This window comes from Orcinus orca, chromosome 7 (genome assembly GCF_937001465.1).
Source record: "Orcinus orca chromosome 7, mOrcOrc1.1, whole genome shotgun sequence".
In the NCBI taxonomy this organism is placed as follows: Eukaryota; Metazoa; Chordata; class Mammalia; order Artiodactyla; family Delphinidae; genus Orcinus; species Orcinus orca.
Window position 1 is genome coordinate 113,687,601 of NC_064565.1, and position 15,457 is coordinate 113,703,057.

At 48.3% G+C, this 15,457-nt stretch overlaps 1 protein-coding gene across 1 annotated transcript in view; it reads right to left on the reverse strand.

The window, feature by feature from the left end:
• The window catches only part of NGEF (neuronal guanine nucleotide exchange factor), a 112,701-nt gene that overhangs the window by 73,473 nt on the left and 23,771 nt on the right, over nucleotides 1-15,457 (reverse strand). The window contains exon 2 of the mRNA XM_004262576.3: nucleotides 2,358-2,697. Coding sequence (XP_004262624.2) covers nucleotides 2,358-2,619 — 262 coding nt within the window. The 5' untranslated portion in view covers nucleotides 2,620-2,697. The remainder of the gene's footprint in view (nucleotides 1-2,357; nucleotides 2,698-15,457) is intronic.

Below are 15,457 nucleotides of genomic sequence, written 5' to 3' on the forward strand. Positions count from 1 at the left end.
CAAGGTCCGATGGGGTAGCCGCTAGCCACGTGGGGCTGTTACACACTTGAAATGTGGCTCATGTGACTAAAGTAAATTCTTCATTTTTTTAAAACTTAAGTTAATTTAAATGTAAAAACTGATAGTTTCATTATTAGAAATCTTTTGAGGTTATTTGGAGTAATCTGGGGATTGTTTCTACTTTGATTAACTTTTCTGGCTGTACATTTAATAACTTCTCTGGCTGTAAACTACTTCTTGGACTGCACATTTTATGAAATCTAAATCCAGATCAAGAATTTCCCATGAAAATTTAGTGTGCAAATTGAGAGAGACTACAAATGTAAAATACCGAACAGATTTCAAAAACAGTACCACAAAAAGACTGTAAAATGTCTTATTACTAATTTTTATATCGATTATTGACGATAGGATAAAATTATAATATTTTGGATGTATTGGGTTAAATAGAATGCATTGTTAAAATTAATTTTACTCATTTCTGTTTACTTTTTAATGTAAAAAAATTTTAAACGACGTATGTGGCTTGCATTACATTTCTGCTGGACAGAGCTTCTCTGACCCCCTTCTCCATCAGCACAGGTTCTGGGACTAGAAGAATCTGAACTCTAGATCAAGCCATACCACTCACTAGCTGTGCGATTTGGGGTGACTCCGTTTCTCAGGGCCTTCGTTATTTTTTTTAATCTGTAAAATGGGTATGGTAAGAACTGCCTTGAAATGCCTGCCTATCTTAGCCAATAAGTACCCACAAGTGCTCAGCCAAGTTAGCTGCTGCTCTTTCTGGCCACGTCCTAATGCATCCTTCAGGGCTCACCTAACATATCATCTTCTTTGGGGGAATCATTCCTAACCCTTCCAGAGGGTCTAGTTTAAAGCCTTTGCCTCTCTTATAAACTTTGCCGCATTGCTTGCAGTAAAATGACATCATTACAATATTTGGGGTTCTTAAGGGCAGAGACTCCCACTTATTCACGTGTGTGTGCTTTTAACTCTTATGGAAATTTTCAAACACACACAGAAGTTGAGAGAGTAATATACTGTACCAACCACCCTGCTCCCATGACTATAGTATTCCCATTGTTGTATTTCTCTGGCTTCGCACGGTACTCAACCCAAAATTCTATGTTTGTGGTAGGTGGCAGAGAACCACGCTTTCTTTGCTGCTCCTTGCATCAAGCAGTGGAGTTGATTTCTCCATCTGCTTTTATCTGGACTGGACCTGTGAGCTGCTTGGACAGAGAGAATGTGGTAGAAGTGACTGTGCAGGCTCTGACCCCGGGTCTCAAGACCTGGAGGCTTCTGTTTCTGCTTTCTGGGAGCGCTGCTGCCATGTGAACAAGCCCGAGCTAGCCTCCTGGAGAATGAGCAACACGCGGAGCAGAGACAAACAGTCCAGGTGAGGCCCTCGTGGACCAACCAGCTCACTAGCGGCCAGAGAGGCCGTCCTTGACCTTCCAACCCCAGATCAGCCACCAACTCACTGCAGAGGTCAGACAAAGTGGCCCAGACAGAGGAGCCACCCAATCAACCCCCAGAATCAAGAGAAATAATAAATATTGTTGTCCCGTCTCTATGTTTTAAGGGTGGTTTAACATGTGGCAAAAGGCTACTAGATAGAGTTTAATGAAAGTTTTTGAACCAGTTAATGTCTCCCCAGCACACACGGAGCAGCGTGCTATCTGTCCAGTGACAGCTGCCGTACCCCAGGGGCTAAGAAACTGTCACACGGTCCACAACCCCGGCCTGCTGCCCACTCAGCCACGTGGGCAAGTCACAGGGGAAGGAGACTCAGCTCTGACAACCCCCGTTTGTAAACGTTTCTGGTCCTACTCTGCTCAAGAGATGTGCTTTGAGCAGATGAAATGTGCTAGGAACTGGTTTAAAAGATTAAGGGATCCTGCTGCAAAGCTATTGCCACGGTATTAATCTCTCATGTTTTCAGGACAACAGAAACTCTAGCTATCATGGTGATGGTGAGAGAACAGGATAGAACCTCATGTTAGGAGAGAAACTCGTGTTCCCAGATATCCTTACACATAGACAACTGCAAGTCTCCCTTCTAGAATGCATGGAATCTGGGGGGTTTGCTGAGCCCTGGAACAAGACGGCTCTTTTAATAGAAGCCAGTCTTACTGTATCACTTGGGTCAACACTTTCTCCTGAAGTATCCACATCATCTTATTGGGGGAATTTGAATTCTTTGGATAAGGGCTTCAAAATGTTCCACCTTATTGAACCTGTCCTTGTTCATTTTCAGTGCCTTTTATTCTCCTTTCATTTAAGTGGGCCTTTCAGCCCCAGTGACTCCAACTGGATGTCAAGGAGCAGCTGTGACAGTCGTCCCCGGTACTGACCTGCCAGGTGTCCGCAGTTCTGTTCGGGAGTGCCTCTGGCTTTGCCTTTGCTTCTGTGTCTCACGGTGCGATTGAAGATGGAGTTTCTCTGGATAGGGATGTAGTAATGGGGTGCTTTGTCTTGCATCTCCTGGTCGGCATGGGGCGTCCCCTCTTCTGAGAGGACCTCAGGTCTCACACTGGCCAGCTCACCGATCTCCCACGAACCACTCACTGATTTCTTCTGGGGCCTTCCCAAATCCGCAGAGTCCCTGGTCTCCATGGAAATAAGTCCAATTGTTTCTCAGCAGAATGACTGGAGAAAAATAACCCCTCTCAATCGTCCCTGGTTTTGAGTGCTCTAGAATCGAAAGAAAACAGTTTTCAGTCACTGTCATCAGGCTAAAGATGCCATTCAGAGTATGGAATTCCACTCGCATTCAGATTTGAGGAAATTTGAAATAATCTCTGCATCCTGGCGACCACATCTTTGTCAATGAAAATTAACCACTGCAATTTGGATGCATTCATGTATCATTTTATAATTGAGGTTTGTTAATTCTATTCAGAGGCAACACTTGTGGGGAAGATGCTGAAAGTGGCTTGTGTAACTAACTTTCAAGTACTGTAAACATTTGCTGAATTAATCAAGAGAGGGTAGCAAAACTGGCGAGGGGAACAGGAAACCAAAGCAAGGGAAAGGAAGGTGTATGGCGACAAAAAGAAGGAGTCGTGGGAAGAATAGGAAGGGCCGTCAGAGAGTGACAGGTCCCAGGACAGTAAATTTAGAGACGGGAAGTCTTTTCTTAAGTTATTTATTTTTTAATTGAAGTACAGTTGATTTACAATGTTGTGTTAATTTCTGCTGCACAGAAAGGTGATTCAGTTATACATATATACCTTCTTTTTTTAAATATTCTTTTCCATTCTGGTTCATCATAGGATATTGAATATAGTTCCCTGTGGTATACAGTAGGACCTTGTCGTTTATCCATTCCATGTACAATAACTTACATCTGCTGACCCCAACCTCCCACTGCATCCCTCCCCCAACCGCCTCCCCCTTGGCAAACACAAGTCTGTTCTCTGTGACCGTTAAGTCTGTTTCATAGGTAGGTTCATTTGTGTCATATTTTAGATTCCACATATAAGTGACACCATATGGTATTTGTCTTTCTCTTTCTGACTTACTTCACTTAGTATGATAATCTCTAGCTGCATCCATGTTGCTGCAAATGGCATTATTTTGTTCTTTTTTATGGCTGAGTAGTATTCCATTGTGTATATGTACCACATCTTCTTTATCCATTCATCTGTTGGTGGGCATTTAGGTTGTTTCCACGTCTTGGTTATGGTGAATTGTGCTGCTATGAACATAGGGGCACATGTATCTTTTTGGATTAGGGTTTTGTCTGCATATATGCCCAGGAGTGGGATTGCTGGATCATATGGTAATGAGGACTGTTTCCATAGTGGCTATACCAACTTGCATTCCCACCAACAGTGTAGGAGGGTTCCCTTTTTAGAAATGGGAGGTCTTAAACCCTGCGAGGACAAACCTCTTGCCGTCCACTGGGGGTCCAGTCTGGTTGGTGGCTGTCCACTGGGGGGTCCAGTCTGGCTGGTGGCTCAGTGGCCTCTCTGATAGGATGGCAGCTGCAGGAAGGACGAGCCCTCCCACATCCCACAGCTATCCCAGGGACTGGAGTAACAGAATGGTCATCTCCCTCTGGGGTGACCATAGAAGATATAGCATCTGAACCCACGTTTCATAGGAAAAAGGGGTATATTAGGAACACACCAGGACTGCCAGGCAAATCCCTTTTTCCTCCCAACACAGGCCTTATTCTAGGGTAGGGGTCTTAGAGTGGAGTGAACCATGTGCGTCCTTCGAACGAGGTGTAAGCTGGTAGGGGGCTGCCAGACAGGGGAGCCAAGCTAGGAATTCTTTGTGGCTCCCCACCCACTTAGAACCTGGGGTCCCGTGGGTTCTGTGGAGGCTTAGGGGGGATGCAGACTGTGTGCAGAGGCTGTGTGTGTATACGTTTTTCTTGATTACAGGTCCAGAACCGCTATCATGTTCTCAAAGGGCTTAGAGACTCAGGAAAGAGACACATGAAGAACCACGTCTTCTGTCTCTGCTTTCTTGCGCAAAACAGAAAGAATGGGGCCTGGACTTGACAGTACACCCCCCTTTTCCACTGCGCCCCTCTACTTACAGCCAGGTGCCCTGGCTACCCCAAGCCCCGCCTGTGGAGTTCCCCATGGGTGAGTGCTCAAACCCTCCCTTTCCCCCCGACCCCAGGCCCAACACACACCAGGATTTCAGGGCAGTTGGTTAGGTGATCTTAGAATATTCAGGAGGCACGTGGGCTACCCCCACCCCCAGACAGAGAACATCCTTGTTTATCTAAGGCAGGAATTCAGACTTTCTGGTCAGGAGACATTTGAGGCTCCAAGACCATTCTGGTTCCTAGAACCAGCTACGTAAGGACGCAGAGCAGAAGGTTCACCCTGGGACGTTGCCTCCTGTCCTCCCTGCCTGAAGGTCTGGTGACATTCGATTAATGACCTGCCCAAGAATAATCAGCCTAGAGAACCGAGCATTAAGGTGTTAGAGATTGAGAAGCATTAAGACAGGGTCCTGCCCTGAGGCAGCTTGGTTGGGGGCAGGGGCACGGCCAGGCTTCTGGGGGCCTGGGAAGCTCCTTCACTGTCAAGGTCAGTGGTGTGACCCCAGCAAACTCCTGTAGTCCCAGCATCCAGCATCCATGTCCTGACCCATAAATGCTGGGTATGCACTATGGGATCTGTTGGACAGGTCCCATCCCGCTAGCTAAACCAGACTTCCCTTGGAGAGTCAGCCTGCAATTTCTGGTGGCCAGAAAGGAGAGCGCAGTGAATGAGAAGGTCACGTTTAGGTTGCCGGACAATTTAATAGGACGCCCCTCCCAGGAGCACCTGGGAGGACATTGCGTGTTACAAACACGACGAGGAACCCACAGCTAGTGGGCAGGGTGGGCGATTTTCATTGAAAGCAGGTTTAACCTGAGTCAATGAGGAGATGTAACTACAAAAAAAGCTAAACTGTTTTCGGATCACGTTGTGAGACGAGAGAGATTGGGAGGATGTTGTCCTGGCCAGATGAGTGGGGGACCCCTGCTCTATGCTCTGGTGAGAACCTGCCCATCCAAAAGGGGGCTGGGTGGACGGGCAGAGAAGACCCAGGAGTGACGAGGGCAAGGTCGTCACACATACACCCTCTCGGGCACGGGACAGGAGAGTGTGGAATTAGGACCATGGGCGAGGACAGACTTTGGCTTTGGATTCCAGAGCTGTCCGAAGGTAGCGGTGAATTCCCCGTCCCTGGAGATGTCCAGACAGAGACTGTTGGGATTTTAGGGTTCAGTGACTCTGACATCTTCTCTTTTCCCTTGCCCTCTGGGCCTCCAAGCTGTGTTCAGACTCTGATACTGAGGCTGCTCTCAGCTTAGAATTGATCTGGGGGCAGTACGTGGGGAGGGATCCCGTGGGCAGGTAATGCAGGAGTTAATTATGTGTTGGGACCAGTCTGAGGAGGTCTCTGAACTGGGTTGGGGAGTTCCTACCGCATCCTTGACGACTGTGAGTGAGGAGGTAGTGGGATCCCGGAAGCTCCAGGCAAGCAGGGCTGGGAGGCGTCACACAGGTGTATCACCCAGGTGTAGCAGATGGGGGCGGGGATGCGGAAGACGTGTGAGAGGAAGGACAGAATCGTTGACTCAAGGTGGTTTGGGGACGAGCAGGGAGGCGGCCGTCCCAGTGGCAGTGGCGGGCCAGGGTGACTGGGTAGGCCGGTGTTGGGTGGGAGTGAAGCCAGCCTGGGATTGGAGCACACTGGTTTCAGGGACGTGCGGTTGGAAAACCTTCCAGGAGGAAAGTCTGCAGTTGGAAATCCTTGACTGTTACAAACAGGGCATCCCCTGCTCTGACCACGGGGTATCTCGAAGGCCCTACCATGTTGCAGCCCTGAACGCGTACTGTTTTTTGGCATTCAAGGTTATTATTATGATCATTATCATCACCATTATTATTTTAGGCTGCTTTAAAGAATTAAGGTATGATTTACATACAGTAGAATGTGCCTTTGTTAAGTGTATGGTTCTGAGTTTTGATGAAAGCATACAGATCATGTCACCACAGTTGAGATACAGGACATTCAATCACCCCAGAGCTCCCTTGTGCCCCACTGTGGTCAGCCCCTCCCCTGCCCTCAGCCCCCGGCGACCACCGATCTGTATCTGTCCCTCCAGTTTGCCTTTTCATGACTGTTGTGTAGGTGGAACTACAGCCTTTGGCGTCTGGCTTCCTTTGGTTGGTGTGAAGAATTTGCCACCCAGCCCGGTTGCAACAGTAATGATCGCCAGTGTTATGAATTCGTGAAAGCCAACACAATATATTGTGAAGGGCACTCGTCTGGGAGTCAGGGGACTTGGGTGCAAATCTCCTTTTCCTGCTGCCTGTAATCACCTACTTACACTGGGCAAGGCAGGGCCTCAGTTTCCTGTCCAGGAAACATGGTTTTGGGTGGGTGTTCTTGGGGGCTCCTTAGCGAGCTCTCAAATTCTGTGATCTGGGGAGACTCAGAGAGCCCTCAGAGGGGAGCTCTGAGTGGCGACAAGAACCCTGGGGATTGCTCTGAAACGTCCCTATCATTTTCTTTAACTGAGGCGGCTCTGAAACCTTGAGAAAATGTATTCCATCCTTAAGACACCACACACACACACACACACACACACACAAGCACACGCACACGCACACGCACATACAATTTGTGAAACCTGGAAAAACAACTCTGATTGCACCTCAATTACTGCCTATTCCAGGCAAATGTGTTCTGCATCTGCAATATGTTTACAATCGCTACAATTCTTCTATATCCATTCATTGCTGGAAAGGCTGACAGCCCTCCCCCACCTTCTAATGTTTTTCTGAAACTCCCAGTAGCTTTAAGCCCCATGTCTTAACTGTTTCAGGTGGCTTCAGCGTGGAAGTGCACGGGAGTGGCTTTGTGATTGGAAGGGGGGCTTATGGCAGAACTGCACTTGCGCAGTATTCATTCATTCGTTCGTTCATTCACTCATCATCAAGCGTTGCCGCCATGCTGTCCATGTCTGGCACCTGCTGGCATGGTGTACACAGCTTCATTTCCATGCTGCCCACATTCCCCTGTTAGGAAGCTCCAGAGGACAGGACTCGGTCTGTTTTGTTCACTGCTGTTCCTGGTGCAGAGGGCACACAACAGCACTCTGTAAACATGTGCTGCTTACAACAGTGAACGTGCATGAATTACCTCCGTGAGGTTGATGGGGTCATTAGCACCATTCACAGATAAGGAAGCTTCGGTAACTTGTGCAGGATCGCACGGCTGGTATATGGTGCAGCAAATGTCACACCACATGTGTCTGGCTTGTTTGCTGGGCCAACCTGTGATGTGGTCAAAAGATGCTGTTGTAAAGACCGGCTGAAGGCTGGCCTGGGTGAATGAAGGCAGGAGCTGGGCTCGTAGTCTTCCCTGTCCGTGCTAGCTATGTGGCTTCCGGCACATGAGTCAAGAGCCGCTGTTAGACTTCCCAGCGCTGGGCTGAGGGCCAGGGGCCTCCCTGCATGAGTCAGTTGCCTGTGGGAGGTCAGGATCCATGGGAGTAGCTGGTGGGGGAGGGGAGTGGGGAGCTGACTGCAAGCCCGGCTGTGAGCACGCCAGCCAGATGCTGTGGGAGGGGGCGGAGGACAGCATGGTGGGCAGGAGGAAATGCATCCTCTGGACCAGGGCTTCACAGGCACTCATGTGCAGGGGCTCTTAGAATGCAGCTCCTGACTCAGGGGGTCCAGGGTAGGGCCCAGGATTCAGGGCTGTGAGTCCAAGGACCAGCCTTGAGCAAGGTCCTAGTGCAGCAAAACCACTGCACCCGTGACAAGTGTGGGAGGGGGCCCCAGGGCGCTCAGCCCTGTTCTGCTCTTCGCTTTGGCCCGGTCCGCACGGCATCGCCACAGGTCAGAGGCAGACAGAAGTCTGGATGGAGAGCAGGGCTGGGGCAGGAAGAGGGGAGGGGACCTGAAGCAGGTGCTGTCCTTCCCCTGTCCCCTTCTGGCTCTTACAAGGGAAAGAAGTGGGGGGAGGGAGGGATGGTGGAAAACAAGAGGATGTGAAGGAAGAGCCCTCCCCAGGGACCAGGGGAAGAAGCACATCTAGGCTCTAGACAGGAGAGCTGGGCCCCTACTCTGAACGGTCTCTCTGGGCGCTGGGATGGCCCAGTAAGACCTGGTCCTGCCTTCCTGCAGCGAAAGGTGCTACAGAAGGGAACAAATACTACAGGGCAGAGAGGCAGTGAGCAAGGAGGCCAGTGGAAGGCCCTGTGCGGGGAGGGTTGTGGTGAACAGATCACAGGGAACCCTGGGAGGGGGAGCTTCGTTCTCAGGCCAGTCAGAACCTCCTAAAGGGCTGCGCGAGCTCGTGCCTGGAGCCGGGGCTTATGCTTGAGCTTGGGCTCGGCCGAGCAGGGCTTAAGCAGGGGGAAACCCTGGCAGCTCCAGGCAGGAACACAACAGGACCACACTGAAGACCACCTTCATCTCCAGGGAGGAGCCAGGGCACTGGGACGCTGGTCTGTGCTAGCTGTCCACGCAGGGGGCCGGGGGAATGTGGTTGGCAAACGTGGCCTGAAAGGGGTGGGAGAATGAAGACCCCTTAGCTGTGACGTAACAACAGGAAGGGCCTCAAGGCACTGACCCAGGGCCAGGTGAGATGGGGCCCCTAAGAGGGAGGCAGGCCTGGCTCATCCCAGCTCACCTGCGTCATTTCAGTCCTGTCCTGGAATTGGTACTTAGACTCCTTCCCGGTCAATGGCAGTGTTTGCCTTGAGCTATAGACGACAAAGGCTTCTTTTCCCCCTTTCCTTTCCTCCCTCCCTCCCTCCTTTCTTTCCTTCCTTCCTCCCTCGCTCCCTCCCTCTCTCCCTCTGTCTCTCTTCCTTTCCCTCTCCTTTTCCTTCCCTTCCCTTCCTTTCCTTTTCTTTTCTTTCTTTCCCCAGAGCAAAGAAAGAAAGCTAGTGAGGAAGATCTTAGGCAGCAGAGGAACCACATGAAATTTCTGGTTTGGTAGAAAAGCCCTGGTGAGGAAAGGAGCTAGGAAATCTGCCCCAGAAGCTGCTCTGCTGTCAGGACGACTTTCGCTGTGAGAATCCCAAATGTAACACTTGACAGTCATAGAAAATGTGGAAAACGCTGCCAACCACGAGGAAGACAGCTGTGGCCCTGCCCCTGCAGATGCCGCTGGGAACGTTTTGGTGTTCTCTGCAGGAACGGAGGAGAGGAAGGGAATGGGAGGCACAAGGAGAGCAGGAGCCTGGGAGAATCTGAAGTGGAAATTCAGAAATTGGGGAACAATGGTGGGGGAGAGGCCAGATCAGAAAGGCAGCAGGAGAAGGGGAGTTGGGAGCAAGTTCCAGCTGTGTGGTGGCCACACTGGGGGTGGGGGGTGGGGCTTGGCTTTAGGAGATTGCGGAGGGGCAGTCCTTCCAAGACCCAGACCAGGGCGAATGGGAAAGGCAAGTGTATAGAAATAACGGTGGGGGAGGGGACGGGCAGGGTGGGGCAGGAGTGGTTAGGTTCCGTCGGGTGGCCTCTCGGTGGCCGCTGCACGTTTGGGCAGAGGCCTGAAGGAAGCCAGGGAGCGAGCCCGGGGCAATGACGGGATGCAGAGCTTCCGAAGTGGATTTGTTGACTCTCTTTTGGCTCAAGAGGGAGAAAGGCCAAAATGAACCCTGGTTTTCCTTGAAGGCTGTTGAACTGATACACTGGGAAAGGAAGCAGGAGTTTGAGGGAGACATTGGACCTGAGATCAGAGAGAGGGCACACGTGGCAGGAAGCTGGACTTGAAAATGGTCCTTCGTGACAGAGGCTGAGCCAACCAGAAGTTACCTGGAAGGATGAGTACGAATTACAGTAACAACTCACGGAGCACCGGCTTAACAATAACAGTTTCTAATGCAAACAACCATCTCTTTAGAGGCAAGAACACTGGAACACCGTGAAATAAAGAGTGTTCTCAAAGCTGCCAGGCTGCTGCATCCCTCTGGGGCCGCCCGCTTCCCACTGCGCCACCATCAGCGCTGCTTCCTAGCAGCCCGGGCCACACACACAAGATGGGAAGTGGGTTAGACACAGCGACAAAACTCATGTGCAGGATGAAACGGATTGTGATAGATCAAATGTGAACAGCACTCCTTTTCCCGATGATGCAACAGAAATCGGTGAAATTAATTTTAAACCTGGGAACTGGACAGTGGTATAGAGAGGGTGAGTGCATTTCTGTTTTACACGGTGGTACTTAAATGCCTGAGAGTAGTGGGACATGAACACGCATGCAACTCTCTAGCTGTCCATCTACCTATTTATTTATCTATTATCTATCTATCTATCATCTATCTACCCATCTATCTAGCCATCCATCCATCTATCTATCCATCCATCCACCTATCTATCTATCCATCCATCCATCCACACACACACATAGGCTGCAACATGAGGGAGGAAGAAAGCCAGAGGCTAAAAAAACAAACTAGGTATTCCTGCTGGCAAAAAGCAGTTAGCAACAAGCATAAGGGAGCAGAGATCAGAGCACAGCTGAGCAGCATCCCTGTGGGCAATGGAAGAAAGAAAGGGTCAGCTGAAAGGACACCAGGTGGCACCTACAGGTGGTGGAAGGCACAAGGGAAGGCAGAAAAACTTCAGATAATGAAACTTTAAAAAAAAAAAACCTTTTACTTTAGTTTTACAGAAAAGTTGCTGACAATGGAATTTTAAACTCAGCTCTTCAAGGAACCAAAGAGCTCTGAGTACAGTAGGAAGTAGTTCCTTCTTTGGCGGTCCTCACCCCTTCAGTGGGTGTTCAGTGTAAGCGAGCAGCAAGAAATCGGGAAGTGAGAGTCAGGGAGAGTGGATGGTGGAGGCTGAGAAACCCCAGCCGTATCACCACGTGCTGGAGGGGCCCTTGGCGGGGTCTCGGAGCTGGGACAGCCTGGCCTAGAACCTTCCCCCATTGCTTGATGTCTGTTCCACATGCTCTTTCCCACTCTCTTTCTGACACGTGGTGGGGGGGTTTGGGAATTTGTCCTTCATCCTCAGAAGACCGGAACGAACTCTTGGGTAAGATGACAGCTCAAGTTAACCCCAGCTCCCTGCTTCTCACCGGATACCAGTGCAACCCTACAACAGGAAGACAGCCACCCCGCTAGGGAAGCTAAAATGAAGCATTGAGTTTATGCGGGGACTATAGCCGGCTCCTCCGCTAAAGATTCTCAGTAAGATTCTAAGTAAGATTAAGAAGCATCACTGATGGCTGGCTTGAGCTTTAACAGTTTATAAGTCAAAAGGTAAAATTGGGAGGGAACTACGTAGAGGAGAAACATAAAACAAGGTGATGGAAGCAGCACAGGGTGTAGAGCAGGATTTTTCCTGTCACTCTGGAATTGCTGCTAAGGCCAAACAGAGCTTAGTTCTCTTCAAATTTCTGCTGCAGCTTGGGTCAGCCAGCAAACCACCCCGAGGGATTACCGAAGGAGGTACGCCTCCTCCCAGCACCCCACCTTGATAAAGCAAGAAGAGGAAGAGGGGAAGAGTCTGGCCTTTTGGAGTGCCACATGCCGTGCAAAGAGGCAAGTGGTTCCCAGGGAGCCTTGGAAAAACCCAGGAAGGGGAGACTCCCAGCCAGGAGTCGCAGAGCTGTGGAATCCATGGGCCTGCTCCAGAGTCTCCTGGAAGAGGGTTCCGAGAGCCTAGGGTGACGACGCCTTTTGTCACCGCAACTGTGCTTCCTGAGGTTTGGGGATACACTGAACACGGGACTGGAGGTAGCTTTGGGCTGGAGGATTTCTGAGGACAGGGGCCTCCCACTGTAGGGTTTGAAGGGACCATGACCTGGTGTGTCCTAGACGGAGACAAAGCATGCCCACTTCGTCCTTGTTCTCCATGGTGTTCGGTGAAGCCCACGCAGAAGATCCCAGAGTTCCCTAAAGTTCCTTAGAGCCCAGAGGTCATCAAGAGGTAGGGGTAGGGGCTGCCCAGGTGGCCACTTGGCCAAGCAATGAGATGCCAAAGCTGGAGAAAAGGTTGGGAGCATACATGTACCTATAGGATCAGAGGGAGATATGGTGGCCTCTCTGGGAGGGATGGTCTCCAGTAGGGCAGGAAGGGAAAGCGGAAGAGGTACAGCTGAACACTAGCCCCAGACCACCTCGAATACTGCATCAGCAGAGGCATCAGAGCCAGGCTGAACCAGAGGGATGCCTGCTACCATGGACAGGCAGCCAGCCAAAGAAGGAGCCCTCGACTTGCTGATCACTGCTCGCTGCCCAACCCCCGAGGAGGGGAGAAGCGTGTGGAGGTGTCTCCAGGCCAGGTCTCCTACCCACCACGCCCCAAACAGTCTAGCCTGTGCTATAGGGAGGGGAGAGAAACTTTGAATAGCGTGTGGTTGAACTTTGGAAAATTTGAACACGGCTGAAAAGGGCAAAGGATGTTAACAGATAGTTCACAGAAAATACAAATCCCTCTTAAGAACCTGTGAAAGATTTTTCAACCCCATGTCTGTAGGAAGAGAAGAACTCCAAAACATACTGAGATCTTTTTTTTCACTTATTATTTTAGCAAAAAAAAAGAAATCAAAACTTTGAAAAGTGATTGGCAAAGCCTAGGGGCAACAGGCATCCCCTCCCCCCATCACTGCTGGTGGGATTTTACGTTGATTCCATATCCATGAGGACAGTTTGGCAACCTCTGTCACGGTAAAAAGCAGGTATGCTTTAGCCCAGCAATCCCACCTGCAGGAATCTGGCCCATGGATCTGTTTGCAGATGCAGGGAGTGGCCCGTGTACAGGTGACCCCCTGCAGCATTGTCTTGGAGAAAGAGATCAAAGATGCTACGATTTCTTTCAATCAGGAACTGATCACACCAATTAGAAAAGTCTAAACATTTCCATCAATGGAACAATATGCAGTTGTACTGATCAAGAAAGAATCCTAAGCTATCTCAAGAAAGCAAAAGGGCACAAGAGTATTATGTTTCCACCAGTGTAAAAAGGGAAAGTATATTCAAATTTATTTGGATGTGCCTAAAAATTTCTGGAAGGAGTTACAAAAAATTAGTGTCAATAGTTACATGTATACATATTTTTATTAGAGGTGGGAGCTTGGGCAGATGGGAAATAGGATTGGGAGGGAGACAGACTTTAAAATACATGCCTTTTAATATATATATATATATTTTAAATAAATTTATTTATTTACTTATTTTTGGCTACATTGGGTCTTCGTTGCTGTGCACGGGCTTTCTCTATTTGCGGCAAGCAGGGGCTACTCTTTGTTGTGGTGCACGTGCTCTCATTGAGGTGGCTTCTCTTATTGTGGAGCATGGGCTCTAGTAGTAGTCGTGAGCTTCAGTAGTTGCAGCATGTGGGCTCAGTAGCTGTGGCACACGGAGTCAGTAGTTGTGGCTTGCGGCTCTAGAGCGCAGCCTCGGTAGTTGTGGCACACGGGCTTAGTTGCTTCGCGGCATGTGGGATCTTCCCAGACCAGGGCTCGAACCCATGTCCCCTGCACTGACAGGCAGATTCTTAACCACTGCACCACCAGGGAAGTTCCCTTTTAATATTTTTTGATTTTTAAAGGTTATGTCAATGTATTAACCTATTTGAAAATTAAATAGATAAATCTTTTGAGGAAAAATGAGTAGGACAGAATCTTAAATACAGAAAAAAAAAAATAAAAACCACTTCTAAAAACTGAAGGAGACAGGGAAGTTACGGGATCTGACCAAGAAGCCAGCAAGAGCCCTGCTAGGCAGCAGGGTAGTGAGCGTGGTCAGAAGAAAACTGCTAGCCATAACAGGGAAAAATAAAGCTGTTTTATGTTTATACCTTAAAAAACTGAGATTTCCCCAAAAATCAGATACAGAATAAGAATGAACTGTTAAATGGAATGTTTTAATTAACATTCTCAGAGTAATTTAATAACAGAGGCAATTTCATAATCATTAGGCAGTCTTAATACAATATAGCATATCAGTGCATTAGTGACGCAATTAAACGTGAATCTCCAGGAAAGACCTTTAAAAATGAAACTAGAAGGAAAATTCATCATGAGAAAAAATACTGTGCACGTCTCAAATACAGCAATGCTGAAAAGTCAGTGCAGGATGCTGCTCTCATTGTTAGTAACTTGTTTCTTGGGGGTTTAGCCAAAGTAATGAGACATAAAACAAATGTTGTCAGAAAGGAAGATGAAATAACTATTATTTGCAGTGATTTGTATGCCTAGAAAGCCCAAAGAACCAATTAAACTATCGGAATTACAAGTAATTTAGCCCAGGGCCAGAATAGGATAGATTTACTACATGTCAACAATAACAAGAAAATAGAGAGCTTCCAATCATAGTAGAAACAAAACCAGAAAATGTGGGATAATTGTATATGTAAATACAATCTATATAAAGGAAAAACTTGGGAGATGGAAGGAGCTTACATCTTTAGAAAAGCGCTAAAGCTATGGGTTTTTCTTGGATGGGAAAATGGAAAATTAAAAATACGTCAATTCTCACCGAGTTAATATAGAGTTTTAGTGCCATTCCGCTAAAAAATTCCAATTAAAAAAACCCTCATTGGAATGTTTCAATAAAATGATTATGAAGTTCATAGGCAAGATTGGCGGATAGGCAAGATTAGCTCAAACTTTTTGAGAAATATGCGTAATAAAGAGTCTACTTCTCCTAAATATCATAAGATGCTACAATAATAAAAGGAATGTGGTACTGGCACAAGGTAGTCAATCAGTAAAACAGTGGCATCACAAACATAAAAAATGGAGGGTTTACAAAACCAGACAAAAATGTCACAAGAAAAGAAAAATATAGACCAATGTCTCTTATTAGTATAGATGAAAAAGACCTCAAGACAAGGCTAGCAAACTGATATATAAAGAAGATTATACACCATAACCAAGTAGAATTTATCCCTGGAATGCACAGTTGGTTTAACACACAAAAACCATTTAATGTAATGCACCATACCAATGAAATAAAGGACAA